The sequence below is a fragment of the Scyliorhinus canicula genome, chromosome 5 (genome assembly GCF_902713615.1).
Source record: "Scyliorhinus canicula chromosome 5, sScyCan1.1, whole genome shotgun sequence".
Classification (NCBI taxonomy): domain Eukaryota; kingdom Metazoa; phylum Chordata; class Chondrichthyes; order Carcharhiniformes; family Scyliorhinidae; genus Scyliorhinus; species Scyliorhinus canicula.
This window is the reverse complement of record NC_052150.1, coordinates 140,838,497-140,852,926: the sequence shown is the minus strand read 5'-3', so window position 1 is coordinate 140,852,926 and position 14,430 is coordinate 140,838,497. Positions and strand designations below refer to the sequence as shown.

Sequence of the window (14,430 nt, the reverse complement as noted above, 5' to 3'; positions counted from 1 at the left end):
CACTAAACCGAACCAACGCGCTGTGTTTATTTTTAGTCAGCCCTTGGTCACAGGGCGAACAGCTTTAAAGCGCGGTTTATGCAAATCGGTCTGCTGCCCCTGCAAGTGGGTGGTGTCTGTCGTTGAAGATCAGGTGGAAATTAAGGCGAACGCTCCTTAAATGTGGAAGATGGACGGCAATGGACACATTGGAAATGTTAAACACTTGGCTGGCTTGCGACTGCCAAGCAACAGTGTGTGAGAACACAGCACCATCCTGCGGCTCTGAGTTCAAGGCAGCGTTCAGCACCGAGCTCACTCACTCACTTCCACTGATAGTGACCTCCAAAAGGCAGAGCACACCATCCACATTAAACACGCAGTTCAGTCCGCTGCCGGCCGCCACAGCATTTGCTCCATCTCCACCTGGTGCTGAGTTGGGACGGGGGGGTGCTGGAATGTGAACAGACCTTCGATTCCTTGCACGTTTCCACTCGCTTTTATTTCTAGCTCCCCCCCACCTCCCCTTGCAAAGCGGCCGCTCGTGTGTGTGTGTGTTTCCCTTGTTACGCCAATGAGCAGCCTTTTCACTTTTCTCGCCGCCACCTTTCGTGAGCAGTCATGTTAAAAGTCCATGTGGGCTGATTCCTTGGCGCTGCTGCGGGCTCTCAGTGTGCTTGGCTGAGGAGGGGTGGGGGGGGGGGGGGGGGGGGGGGAGAGTGAGTGCTCTGTGTGTGTGTGTGTAGGGAGACAGACACAGGGAGGGATGGATATCTGGGGTTTTGTCTGAGCTGCTTTAGGGTGTGAGACGTGAGTTGTTTCTCTGGGGAGGAGGGGGGGGGGGGGGGGGGGTTAGTGCGCAGGCGTCATTAATCTATTCCTGGCACAAGTCTGTGGGTTAGGATGGGACCTCTCCCTCTCTCTGTATGTGGGTGTCAACAGGGGGAAGAGGAGAGCAGTCCCGGGGCTCAGTCTGCCTGAGCTTGCCAACTTCTAGTTGTGTTTAATCTTGTCCTCCGCCCTGATCTCTCTCTCCCCTGACATTAGCAGGAGGGCTGCCAGGGGAGGGCTGCCAGGGGAGGGTTGTGTGTGTGTGTGTGTGCCTGGGTTTGAAGCTCTCAGTCATTCTCATCGGCCTGGGGATTCGGCCAGAGCCGCAGCCCTAACAAGAGCTCGGCGAGGAAGCGAGCGCAAGAAGTGGCTGCAGGTCTTTTTCTTTTGGATGGCAATGACATGGAGGAAGTACCGTTCCGTAAAGTGCGGACAAGAAGGAAGAGATGCCCCTGCGCCCCGGGCTCTGCTCTCGACACGCTCAGCTGCGAGGACGAGTTTGACTGCAAGGAGCTGGAGTTACTCTTTCAGAATTACAACCTGAAGCTGGAGCAGACGGCCACCCTCAAGGCTTTAGCCATCCTCATCGTCATGACGGCCACTCTGGCCATCGTGGAGTTACTGGCCGGCCCGCGCCTCTCCATCTCCAAGGGCTCTCACCCGGTTCACACCATCATCTTCGTCTCGCTCTTTATTGTCACGAACGTCAAGTACCTGCAGGTCACCCAGCTGCAGCAGATCGTCAAACTGAGCCTGCTCTTCGCCTTTACTTTCTGCTTCCTCTGCTGCCCCTTCTCGCTCGGATCGTATGGCCTGGAGCCGCCCACCTCCCCGGAACACGGCATGTGGCAGCTCATGTTGGTCACTTTTGTCGCTTACTCACTGCTGCCCGTTCGGACCTTGCTGGCCATCATCTTCGGCCTGATGGTGGCCGTGTCCCACATCATAATCACCGCCACCTCGGTCACCTCCACAAGGCAGCCACTCTGGCGCACGGTAAGCAATTCTCCCACTCACATGAACAAGTATTATTGCTGTTGTTTTAAAAAGAGCCAGATTTAGAACCGAATCTGCCAAGCTCCTTTATCCCAGTGTCCTTGAATGAACTCAGAATCGTTGTTTCCAAGTTGGCGTTTCCAGGGTTCGATGCTCCTTTCTATTTCTGGGAGGTGCGAATAGTTCCCGGACCACGTCTAACTTTTAACGTTCTGTCTTTGGCCATTCAAGTGGAATTGCAGGAAAGTCAGAATAGTCCCACTTTGTTATTTTAAGAGCGATCAACTTGATCCCAATCCTGGTGGATCCTTGAAATAAAAAGAGTGAATGCTGGACAATCTCACCAGGTCTGGACAGCAGCTCTGGAGAGTGGGGCTGTGGTCGAGGTCTGACTTCCAAAACAACAGGTTCTGATTCTGTTTAAAATGCTGTGGAAGAATTGTAATTGCAACTTCCCCACCCAGTCTTTGACAAGGGTCTGACTATATTGTTGGCAAATAATTGGCGAATGTTTCTCTGTGTGGACTGACAATTGCTCCACACATCAGAATAAAACGTATCCATTATAACTAGGGTCACCTAACGGAAAATAGGCTTCAATCCCTCCCGTAGTAAAACACCTTAGATGAAGATAACGGATTGCCGTTTCCAGTAGCTTTTGTTAACAGCGCCGACTCCTTCTGCTGAGCCGTGTCAAACATCGCATTCATTTCTATTTTTAGTCTGAAAATGAGATGGAGATGCCTTGTCCAGTTCCACTTGTAAATTACTAATTTCACCCTCACTCCAAGTTTCTGAGATCAACTTTAAAACGTGTCCCCCCCCCCCCCCCCCCGCTAATTTTCTTCAGGATAAACCATCCATCCCCTGCAAAGTTCCCTAAAACTCAGATAAAGCAATCCCGAGACGCTGGGGGTGATAGTCTAGGGTGAGCAGTGATCAGGAAAACTCTCGTTCAGTGAAAGTAAATCAAAAGGAGCGCTTTGAACTGTAGCCGCTCAGATCAACATTGATAACGAGGGATGTTACTGAAAGGGAGAGGGTGTGATTTTAGTAGAATGGGAAGACTTCAGTGTCTGTATGTATGTATGTGTGTGTTATCGTTACTTCCTCAGTATCTTGGAAGGGCGGTTGAAAAATCGAAAAAAAAAGTTTTAATGTCCCTGAGAAACAAAAGAAACACGTTACTTTTCGGGTTGTGTTGAGTGGACAACGCGTTTCAGGCGCACGGATTGATTGCAATGCTCTCCTCCGCAGCTTGTGGCCAACGCTGTTCTGTTCGCCAGTGTGAATGTGTCCGGGGTGTTTGTCAGAATCCTGACGGAGAGAGCCCAGAGGAAAGCCTTTCTCCAGGCGAGGAACTGCATCGAGGAACGCCTTCGTCTGGAGGATGAGAACGAGAAACAGGTGAGTGGGGTTGGCCCTGAAGATTGAGAGCCCAGAAAGCCGAGAGATGTGTGAAAAGGGGGAAGATGTCACGGTGTGGAGCGAGGTCTTCGAGTGCATTGCAGATTTCTGGGAATGAAACAATCTAGTCTGTAATTTGCAGGCAACTTATCAACAACACACAGCGTAAACAGAGGAGATAACATATTGATGTGTGTTGAAAGGCAGAAAACACGCTCCTTTGAAATTGAGAGAGGTTCGGAAATATCCGCAATTTTTTGCGCGAGTTCCAAACTAACTGACCTCCAAAAGTTGCAGACGTGCTCACAATGTCCATCAATATACCTAACATTTACTCTTTTAATAATCATGGCTTAGTCTGATCTGACCAGGTTATTGAGTGAAAACAGATACAGACAACCCGGGTTTTCTTTTTACAAATCAGGCCCCCATGTTCTCCTTTTCCATGGACATTTTTACATTTTCCCTTATTTCCTCTGGCAAATAACATCTGAACTACAAATTACACACAGTGTAAATTGCCCAGTACAATAGAGCCACCAACTTCTGTGGAATGTGGAAATCTGAAACTAATTAGGGGAAAAAAAAGTACTGAGAATACTTTGCTGCCTGTCAGATACCTGTCAGCATCTGTGGGAAGACAAGATGAGTTCAACCTTTCGGGGCCTTCCTGCCTCAGGACTGCCAGAACTTTAACAGAAGGGAAACTCCATTCCTGCTGACCAGAATATACCTGAGAAAGGGTTAACTTGTCTACTCTCATCTCAGATGCTGACTGACCTGCTAGGTGCTTCCAGTATATTCTGAGGGCTCTTTCTTTGCTAAGTGCTTTTAATATTTTACTTAACGTTAATATATATATATGCAATATGCATGAAAATATATGTTACCGAGATTCTTGTTATTGTTTCATTACAAAGCAGTCAACACTTGTTGGTGCTGAGTTAAGGAAAGACTTAAGCTATTGGAACTATTTCCATTTGAGGCCAAGCAGGTTAAAATGAAACTTATTAGGCATTGAACATTATGAATGGTTTTGAAAGTGTAAGTGGGGAAAACTGAGTTTGGGGAATCAGTGATAAAGATTTGTCAGTTGTCAGTGTTCACTAAGCTAACGAGGAGAGCAGTTGGATAACTTTTTATACAGAGAGCTGTCATTTTCTACAGAAGGTAACTGAGACAGAGGTTATCGTGTTTTTAGAAGGAAGGTAGATGCATATTTGAAGCAGACAAGAAAACAAGTCTAAGGGACAGTGGAATTAGGCTCTGATTATTCTTGAAAGAGCATAATACAATGGGCTGAGTGATCTCCTTCCGTCATATCAATTTTCTCTGGATGTTTGTCTTCAGAGAACGTTACACAAAGAATATTCCATTTACTTTCAAGTTGGAGCTGTATTCTGGGAGAAAATAAGTTGTTTTCTGACTAAACAAATCTTTTAGATTGTCAGACTGATAAAGTGGAAGTTCAGTCATGGGGACCAAAAGTTCTGACTAGTCCTACTTCAAATAAAATTAAATAAGTCAATAAATCCGCAGGGTTTTCTATACAGTGTTAAGGGTATGTTCTTAGAGTTAACAATCCAAATAAACTGGTGACAAATATTAAAACAAATGTTTTAGTGTGGTAAACAGTACATAATGTCCAATGGAAAAATCACAGTGAACCATCCTGGTACCCAGTTGGGCATTATAATTAAGTCATTGGACAGTGTCAGGTTTTCTAAACACAATATGAATGCTTTAGCCTGAGTTGACTAGTGAAAAAAGATGACTAGTAATGTGTAGTGCAATATCATGTTCGAATTTCCAATTGGATGTTTCTCACATTCAGCATGTACGTTATTGTAAACTAATAATAATAACCTTTGTTAGTGTAGGCTTACATTGACACTGCAATGACGTTACTGTGAAAATCCCCTAGTCACCACACTATGGCGCCTGTTCGGGTTACACTGAGGGCAATTTCAGAACGTCCAATTAACCCAAAAAGCACGTCTTTTGGGGACTTGTGGGAGGAAACCGGAACACCCGGAAGAAACCCACACAGACGTGGGGAGAACGTGCAGACTCCACACAGTCAGTAACCCAAGGGAATCGAATCCGGGTTTCTGGTGCTGAATGCCTTCCTGTAGAAATGTTTTAATGAATAAATCTGCGCCTGGTGTTTAAAGAAACAATGGGCGTGATTCTCTGCTCCTGAGGTTAAGTGTTGACGCCGTTGCAAACGCCGTCATTTCCCGCCGGCGTCAAATGGCTTCAGGAGCAGCAATTCTGACCCCTACAGAGGGCCAGCACGGCACTGGAGTGACCCACGCCGATCCCGGCATCAGATGGGCGCCACGGGTCTGCGCATGTGCAGTGGGACCGGCGCGATTGCCGCGCATGCGCGGTGGCTCCCTTCTCTGCACCGGACCCGACGCAACATGGCGTAGGGCTACAGGGGCCAGCGCAGAACAAAAGAGGCCCCCAGCTCGAGAGGCCGGCCCGCTGATCAGTAGGCCCCAATCATGGGCCAGGCCACAGCGGAGGCCCGCCCCCCTCCCCCCCAGGGGCGGATCCCCCCCCCCCACGAAGATGCCCCCGGATCCATTCACGCCGAGGTCCCGCCGGGTAAGACCAGGTTAGAACGGTAGCACGGTAGCATGGTGGTTAGCATCAATGCTTCACAGCTCCAGGGTCCCAGGTTCGATTCCTGGCTGGGTCACTGTCTGTGCGGAGTCTGCACGTCCTCCCCGTGTGTGCGTGGGTTTCCTCTGGGTGCTCCGGTTTCCTCCCACAGTCCAAAGATGTGCGGGTTAGGTGGATTGGCCATGCTAAATTGCCCGTAGTGTCCTAAAAAGTAAGGTTAAAGGGGGGTTGTTGGGTAACGGGTATAGGGTGGATACGTGGGTTTGAGTAGGGTGATCATTGCTCGGCACAACATCGAGGGCCGAAGGGCATGTTCTGTGCTGTACTGTTCTATGTCTATGTTCTATGTAGAACGGCGCTGGCGGGACTCGTTTTTTTTGTACTGCCGCTCGGCCCATTCAGGGCCGAGAATCGCCGGGAGGGCCACGTAGAGCGGGCCCCGACCACGCCGGCGCCAATGGCGCTGATTCTCGCTCTCCGTAGAATCGTGTCCCAGCGCGGGCTCGGAAAATCCCGCCCATCATTTTGAATGTTGACGGTCAGAAAACTAAGTCCAAGAAAAGTCTGTGAAAATGAGTAATAATTTCAAATTATTAATTGCAATACTTCTGACAGTAAGATGCTTTCAGGACTGGATGTCAAGATTGGCACAAATAGATAGAGCTGCTTGAGTTCCAAAGTCAGAAGCAATTTCGCTCCCTGGCCCAATTCCGAAATGCTGTTTCATATCATGAGCCAATGAAAATATCAATTGAAAATATAATTGTGTATACTTATTGTTATGGGCCAGGGTTCAGAGAAACCCAAAGAATATCATGGAGTTCACCTGACCCACAACTTTTAACAGATTGTGGTATGGGGAGCACACAGCCCACTCTACACGTGTAGTAGAGCAGAAATGGAAAAGTATTTCTTGAAGCAAAGCAATGTTTATTCTATGATCTCAAGTTAACCATTTTAAAACATACAGTGAACATCTTCGCAACCATGAATTCAAATACAACCCCCAAAGACTACAACACAAAGTAAACCGTTAAGCTTTCCTTTTAACATCCATACGACTGAAAACACCTTTTACCAGAAGCACATCAGTTTAAAGTCTTACTGCTTTTAGTTTCAAATCACCAGGATCGGTTTACAGTCTTTAGATTACAGAGAGAGATTCATACACCTTCTGGCTGTGACTGCAGCTATCCAGCTCTGAAAACAAAACTAAAACACACCCTGCAGCAGACAGCCTAAAACAAAAGTAAAAAGCTGACAGACAACCCAGCTCCACCCACTCTCTGACATCACTGCAGTAATAAACACATTTCTTAAAGCTACTCTCACTACAGATATTTACATACATATCATTTCTAAACACCCATTTCTTAAATGTACTCACATGACATTATGGCCTGTCTTGCATTAATAAGCATGCACTCTTACCCATTCTCTATGTAAAGATCATTTGCTTGGAGCCCTAGCTGGCTGATACTTAGTATAGGTCATAATGTTTTACTGGTTACAGTGAGCAAGAAACCCTTCCCGAGGACATCTAGCCGGTCCCTCAGGTCCTCAGAATTTGTACTGTTGCAGCCGACCAGAGTTGGGTTTCTTAGCATAAACAAACTTGGGCCTATGTGTAACTGTAAATTGTCTAACCTTGATAACCTCTAGGGCACATGTTATTTGGGGATTAGCTTGCTTTCTGCAAATGGGAGTTTACCTGCTCTCAATGAACTGCCCATTAGGTAGCAACTGCAGACGAGGAAATCTTTACGGAATTATTAATCATAAAAGTTGGTGCTGTGTTTCACACAAACACTGTAAAACATATAAAGGGACACAGTTGTCTGCATTACAAATATTGCATACAGAGTTTTTTAATTCTCAGTCCAGCTACCTAGAACACAGAACATAGAACATTACAGCGCAGTACAGGCCCTTCGACCCTCGATGTTGCGCCGACCTGTGAAACCACTCTAAAGCCCATCTACCCTATTCCCTTATCATACATATGTTTATCCAATGACCATTTAAATGCCCTTAATGTTGGCGAGCCACTACTCTTGCAGGCAGGGCATTCCACGCCCTTGCTGCTCTCTGAGTAAAGAACCTACCTCTGACATCTGTCCTATATCTATCTCCCCTCAATTTAAAGCTATGCCCCCTCGTGCTAGCCATCACCATCCGAGGAAAAAGGCTCTCACTGTCCGCCCTATCTAATCCTCTGATCATCTTGTATGCCTCAATTAAGTCACCACTTAACCTTCTTCTCTCTAACAAAAACAGCCTCAAGTCCCTCAGCCTTTCCTCATAAGATTTTCCCTCCATACCAGGCAACATCCTGGTAAATCTCCTCTGCACCCTTTCCAAAGCTTCCACTTCCTTCCTATAATGCGGCGACCAGAACTGCACAAAATACTCCAAATGCGGCCGCACCAGAGTTTTGCACAGGTGCAACATGACCTCATGGCTCCGAAACTCAATCCCTCTACCAATAAAAGCTAACACACCATACGCATTCTTAACAACCCTATCAACCTGGCAAAGTGGCAACTTCCAGGAGTCTATGTACATGGACACCGAGATCTCTCTGCTCATCCACACTACCAAGAATCTTACCATTAGCCCAGTACTCTGTCTTCCTGTTACTCCTTCCAAAATGAATAAACCTGTTCAATTTGTTAATTATCCATGTAATTTTAATATTAACACCATGTTAAGCTGAATTTTCGACATTTACCTTAACTAGTTAACTTCAAATTTTAGTGCATACACAAGGATGCTAATGTATTATATCTCCACCAATCTACATGTTTTTATCACTGGTCTTTACCTTATCTTGTACAGTTATGTTTAGATTTACTGACTGACTAGTGATACATATAACAAAAAGTTGACTGATTTTGTGCACAAGTGCTTTCTAGAATAAATGTGTGAATTTGAAATGTGTACATTATATGTAAAAAATAATGTTTGTTTTATTAAACGTATCAGTTCATATGGTTAAAGTGTCTGTGTTCCCAAAAAGAATCAACCCCTTAGGATACGCTTAGAAAACCCATTTACATTTATTTTTAAAATTAATTTTTCTTTTTAAGGAAACCCCTTACTGGCAGGATGATGGACAATTCAATAATGTATACTGTCATGTGAGAGTACCTTTAAGAAATGGGTGCTTAAGAAATGTACCTTTAAGAAATGAGTGTTTATCAGTGATGTCAGAGTGTAGGTGGAGTTGGGCTGTCTGTCAGCTTTTTACTTTTGTTTTAGGCTGTTTTGCTGCAGGGTGTGTTTTAGTTTTGTTTTCAGTGTTGGAGCTGAAGCCAGGCAGAGCAGGTGTACGGTTGATCTCTCTGCCATGAAAAGACTATCTCTTGATCATTTGGTGAATTCAGAATTCTAAATGTTTTCAGTAGTGACTTTAACCTGATGTACTTCTGTTAAAGGTTTTGTTTTTAAGTTGTACAGATGTTAAAAGGAAAGCTTAAAGGATTACTTAGTGTTGTAGTCTTTGGGGGTTGTATTTCAATTAATGGTTGCTAAGATGTTCACTGTATGTTTTAAAAAGGTTAACTTGAGTTCATAGAATAAACATTGTTCCGCTTTAAAAAATACTTTTCCATTTCTCCTGTACCACACCTGTAGAGTGGGCCGTGTGCTCCCCATACCACAATCTATTAAAAGTTGTGGGTCAGATGAACTCCATTATACACTTTGGGGTTCTCTAAACTCTGGCCCATAACAATATAATACTCACAGTGAATCAGATGAACAAACTTGCATTCATCCACATTAGATCGTGCAAGAATGAATAAATTATAGTACTGAGATAAATATATAAATTATTTTATTAAGTTCTTAAATCTGACACTTGGGTACTTTTACATATTTTTAAATGCTGTAATAATTTGAAAAACACCTGAATATTACCGACAATTTCAATCTGTAATTTGTCACAGGAAAGACTTTTAATGAGCCTGTTGCCCAGAAATGTGGCAATGGAAATGAAGGAAGATTTCCTGAAGCCTCCCGAAAGGATATTTCATAAAATATACATCCAAAGACACGACAATGTCAGGTAAATTACTTTGATTTTAATTTTCCTCTTTCAGTAATATTGCAACTATTTATGTTATTTACATGTGGTTGTTGATTATGATTGATAGCCCGAGAGGTTCTATATTAAATGTTCCTAACATCCGGTCATGCAGAAGTCCACAGGTCATCATATGAATCTATAACCTCAGGATCAAAATACTGTCAATTTATAATGCAAAGAATCTAATAATGAATTGGACACCTGCTATTTGTTTACTAACTGTATTAACAACAGTGAAAACCTACTCATATTTTTCAAACTGTTCAGCATGTCAAGATTTATTCTGCGTGAAATTCCAGACTGGGTTATGGATACATTAAGTTCTTAAGCTATAAAGTATCAGTTAAACAGTTCATATGAACCAGCTTAAATGTAATTTTGAGACTGATTAAAAAAAAAATAACTTGATAGATTCCTCACTTATAAGTTACTGATAGGTATTTTTAAGTATGAATTTCAAGGTATGCACAGTACCTGCTCAGTTTAAAAAATCTCACTTCTGCACAAAACTTTTGTTTATAATGTATAAAACATTTAAATAATACCAACAGATTTTACATTATTACAAAAATAACCCCAACACCAGCCCCCCCATCCACCCACCCAGTCACGCACCAAGACTAACCCCTTCCAACACCCCCTAAAAAAAACTCGACCAAACTGACCATCACCACCCTATCCGCCTCTAACAGCTGACGGTAACCAACTCCCTAAAAAATGGAATAAACGGCCACCACCTTGAGTAAAAACTCCTCCACCGACCCTCTCATAGTATACTTTAATTTCTCCAGGTGCAGAAAATCCACCAAGTCCCCTAACCAAGCCAAAGCAATAGGCAACGCCAGGGACCTCCACCCGAGCAAGACCCACCTCCAAGCTACAAGAGAGACGAAAGCCGAGATATCTGCCTTCTCCCCCTCCTGCAGATCAAGCAAGACCGAAACTCCAAAGCTGGCCAACATCAGTCATGACGCCACCTTAACCCCTAGAATTCCTGATACTGTTTCGAAAAAAGAAACCCAAAAATCAGTAAGCCAGAGGCAAGACCAAAAATGCGTGTATGGTTTGCCTGCCCCCTAGAACATCTGACACCTATACTCCACCCCCGGGAAGAACCTACTCATACGCACTCTAGTCAAGTGCGACCTATGCATCGCTTTAATCTGTATGAAACTTAGCCTCGCACAAGAGGAGGTGGAGTTGACCCTCTGCAGAGCTTCACTCCACACCCACCCCTCAGAGATCAGCCTCAACTCGTCCTCCCACTTCATCATAATTTCTTCCAAAGAAGCCCGATCCGTCACCATCATCTGCCCATATATGTCTGGGATCCTTCCCTCCCCTCCTTCATCCCAAGACAGAATCCTATCCAAACTCAAAGGGGAAACGAAGGAAGCTCTTTATGCGCAAAGTCCCGCACCTGCAGACATCTAATTACGTTTGGAAGCTGCAACGTCTCAAAAATCACTTCTAACCCTGCAAACCTACCCTCCAAAAACAGGTATCTAAACCTACCTCCCACCTCCGTCTTTCATGCCCGAAACATTGAATCTAGACCAGCCAGCACAAACCTAGGTGGCTGGATTCTCCGCCCCGCCGGGCCACATTTCTGACCTGACCCACCGGTGGGGTTCTCCGTTACGTCGGCCGGTCAATGGTGTTTCCCATTGTGGGGCAGCCCCACGCTGTTGGGAAACTTCCGTGTGCCGGCAAAACGGAGAATCCTGCCGACGGAGAATCCTGCCCATGATTCCTACAAATTGGCGCGAACAGCGACATAGTGCCTAATTTAAAATGCTAACTAAATTGGTTCCTAATCCTCAGAGGCTACTACCACTGGGCTCAACAACAATCTCATCAGGGAGAATGGGAGAAGGGCAATCCGGAGCCCACAAGTTCGACCCAATAAAAAAAGTCTCCTCCATCCGTTCCCATATAGAGTCTGAATCCTTAAACCACCCATGTTTCTTCTCAATGTTTGCTACCCCATAATAACACAGCAGATTAAGTAGTGACAATCCCCAGACTGTCTATCTCTCGGTAAAAAATGTCCAAGGGGTCTTGCCCACCCAAGCAAAAGAAAATGTTAACTTAGTGACCCGACCAAAGAATGCCTTCGAAAGAAAGATTGGGAGACACTGGATCAAGAACAAAAACCTTGGCAGAATATTCATTTTCACCGTCTGGCCTCTTCCCACCAAATTCAAAGGAAGGGCATTCCACTTCTTCAAATCAGCCATACCCCATCCACCAGACTGGAAAAGTTAAGTTTATGGAGTGAGGCCCAATCATGTGTGACTTGAATTTTCAGATACCGTAAACTAGCCCTGGCCAGTAGCCTCCCCAGATCAACTCTCCTCCCAAGGGGTTTCAGCGGAAAAACTTCACTTTTACCAAGGTTTTAGCTGTACCCCGAGAAGGCATCAAACTTTCCAAGCAACTCCATTATCTACTCCACATTGGAGAGAGGGCCCATAATGTACAACAGCAAATCGTCCGCATACAGGGATATCCGATGCTCCCTCCCTCCCCGCTCTATCCTCCTCCACTTAGAAGACGATCTAAGCACAATGGCCAGTGACTCGATAGCTAACGCAAACAACAGCGGGGATAGTGGACAGCCCTGCCTTGTAGCCCTGTTCAGTCAGCACTACTCCAAGCTCAGCGCATTGGTACAGACACAGTAGATGCCCAATACAAAAGCTTAACCCAGAAAATAAATTTTGTCCCAAAACCTAATCGATCCATAACCTCAAAAAGGTACCTCCATTCAACCCAATCAAATGCCTTCTCCACGTCCATTGAGATAATCACCTCTGGCTCAGCCACTGAGGAGGGCAACAGCACCACCCTCATGAGTCTCCTAGTGTTGGTTGACAGTTGCTGGCCCTTAACAAACCATGTCTGTTCCTCCAAAACCACCCCCAGCAGACAAGGCTCCAAACGAGTTGCCATCACATTAGCCAACAGCTTCACATCAACATTTAACAGAGAAGTAGGTGGGTACTCTCCACACTTTGCTGGATCCTTATCCTTTTTCAAGATCAGTGAGATTGATGCCTGCGCCAGGTGGCTGGCAGTACCTCCCGAGATAAAGAGTTGTTGAACATCTCCAACGTAAGCGGAACTAACAGCCATACAAACTGTTTCTAAAACTCTAAAGGGAATCCATCCAGACCTTCCCGTCTGAAGTAGACACATACAGCTAAAAATCACCTCCTGTCCAATCAGTGCCTCCAACTCTTGCCTTCTATCCCGCTCCACCACCGGAAAGGTCAACTCATCTAAAAATTGTACCGTTGTCGATTCCTCCTCCGGAGGCTCAGACAGATATAGACCACAGTAAAATGTCTCAAACATCTCATTCACCTTCTCTGGGGCAGAAACCAACCCCCAACCAAGTCCCTAACCTGAACGATCTCCCGGGAGGCAGCCTGCCACCTCAGCTGGTGAACTAACAAGCAGCTGGCCTTCTCTTCATACTCATAAAACCCCTAAATAACCGCCCTCAATGCTTCCCAGAGCGTGGAGGGTGAGACCTCCCCATTCGTATTGAACTATACATACTCGCTAATAGCAAAGAATATCTGCTGGCAAAAACCCTTCTCCGCAAGCAACACCATGTCCAATCTCCATGGGAGTCGCTGAGAGCGGCCCGGCCTCAACAACAGATCCCCATAATGGGGGCATGATCCGATATTACTATCGCCGAGTATTCTGCTCCCCTGGCCCCGGGGATCAACGACCTACCGAACACAAAAAAAACCAATTGGGAGTAAACCCGATGAACATTGGAATAGAACGAAAACTCCTTGTCACTCAGGTGTCTAAATTTCCATTAATATACCCGCCCCCCCCCTTTGTTCCATGAACACCAGCAGTTCCTTTGCCGTGCCGACATGGTGAAGGACTTTGAACTTAATCTGTCCAACCTAGGGTCCAACACACAATTGAAGTCCCCCTCCCATTATCAACTGATACGTATCGAGATCAAGATTAGACACCAGTGCCCTTTGAATAAAATCCGCTTCATCCCAATTTGGCGCATATACTTTAACCAAAACCACCGACGTGTCCGCTAACACCCCACTAACCATAATAGACCTCCCTCCTGAGCCTACCATAATGCGGACTGCCAAAAAAAATACTGTTATTATTCAATGCCCCGGTCCCCCATGACTTGGCATCAAAGCTAGAGTGAAACACTTGCCCAATTCATCCTTTCTGCAACCTTGTCTGTTATCTAACCCTCAAATGGGTCTCTTGTAAAAAGACCACATCAGCCCTCAAACTTTTCAAATGTGCAAACACCCAGAACCTTTTAACTGTTCCATTTAAGCCCCACACATTCCAAGTAACCAACCAGACCAGGGGCCTGTGGCAACCCCCCCCCCCCCCCCCCCCCCCCCCCCCAAACAAAGGATCAGCTGTATCCCTCCCGTGAATCAGTCCGACGGGACTGCGACCTGTGCCAGCTCCAGGCTCAGCCAAGGTGG

The 14,430-nt window shown here is 45.6% G+C and overlaps 1 protein-coding gene across 1 annotated transcript in view; it reads left to right on the top strand.

Moving 5' to 3' along the window:
* The first annotated feature begins 846 nt into the window (after window positions 1–846).
* Window positions 847–14,430, top strand: part of LOC119966299 (adenylate cyclase type 1-like) — a 419,500-nt gene continuing 405,916 nt past the window's right edge. Inside the window, 3 exon segments of the mRNA XM_038797774.1 lie at window positions 847–1,806; window positions 3,064–3,213; window positions 9,795–9,913. Of these exon segments, the coding sequence (XP_038653702.1) occupies window positions 1,213–1,806; window positions 3,064–3,213; window positions 9,795–9,913 (863 nt within the window). The 5' untranslated portion in view covers window positions 847–1,212.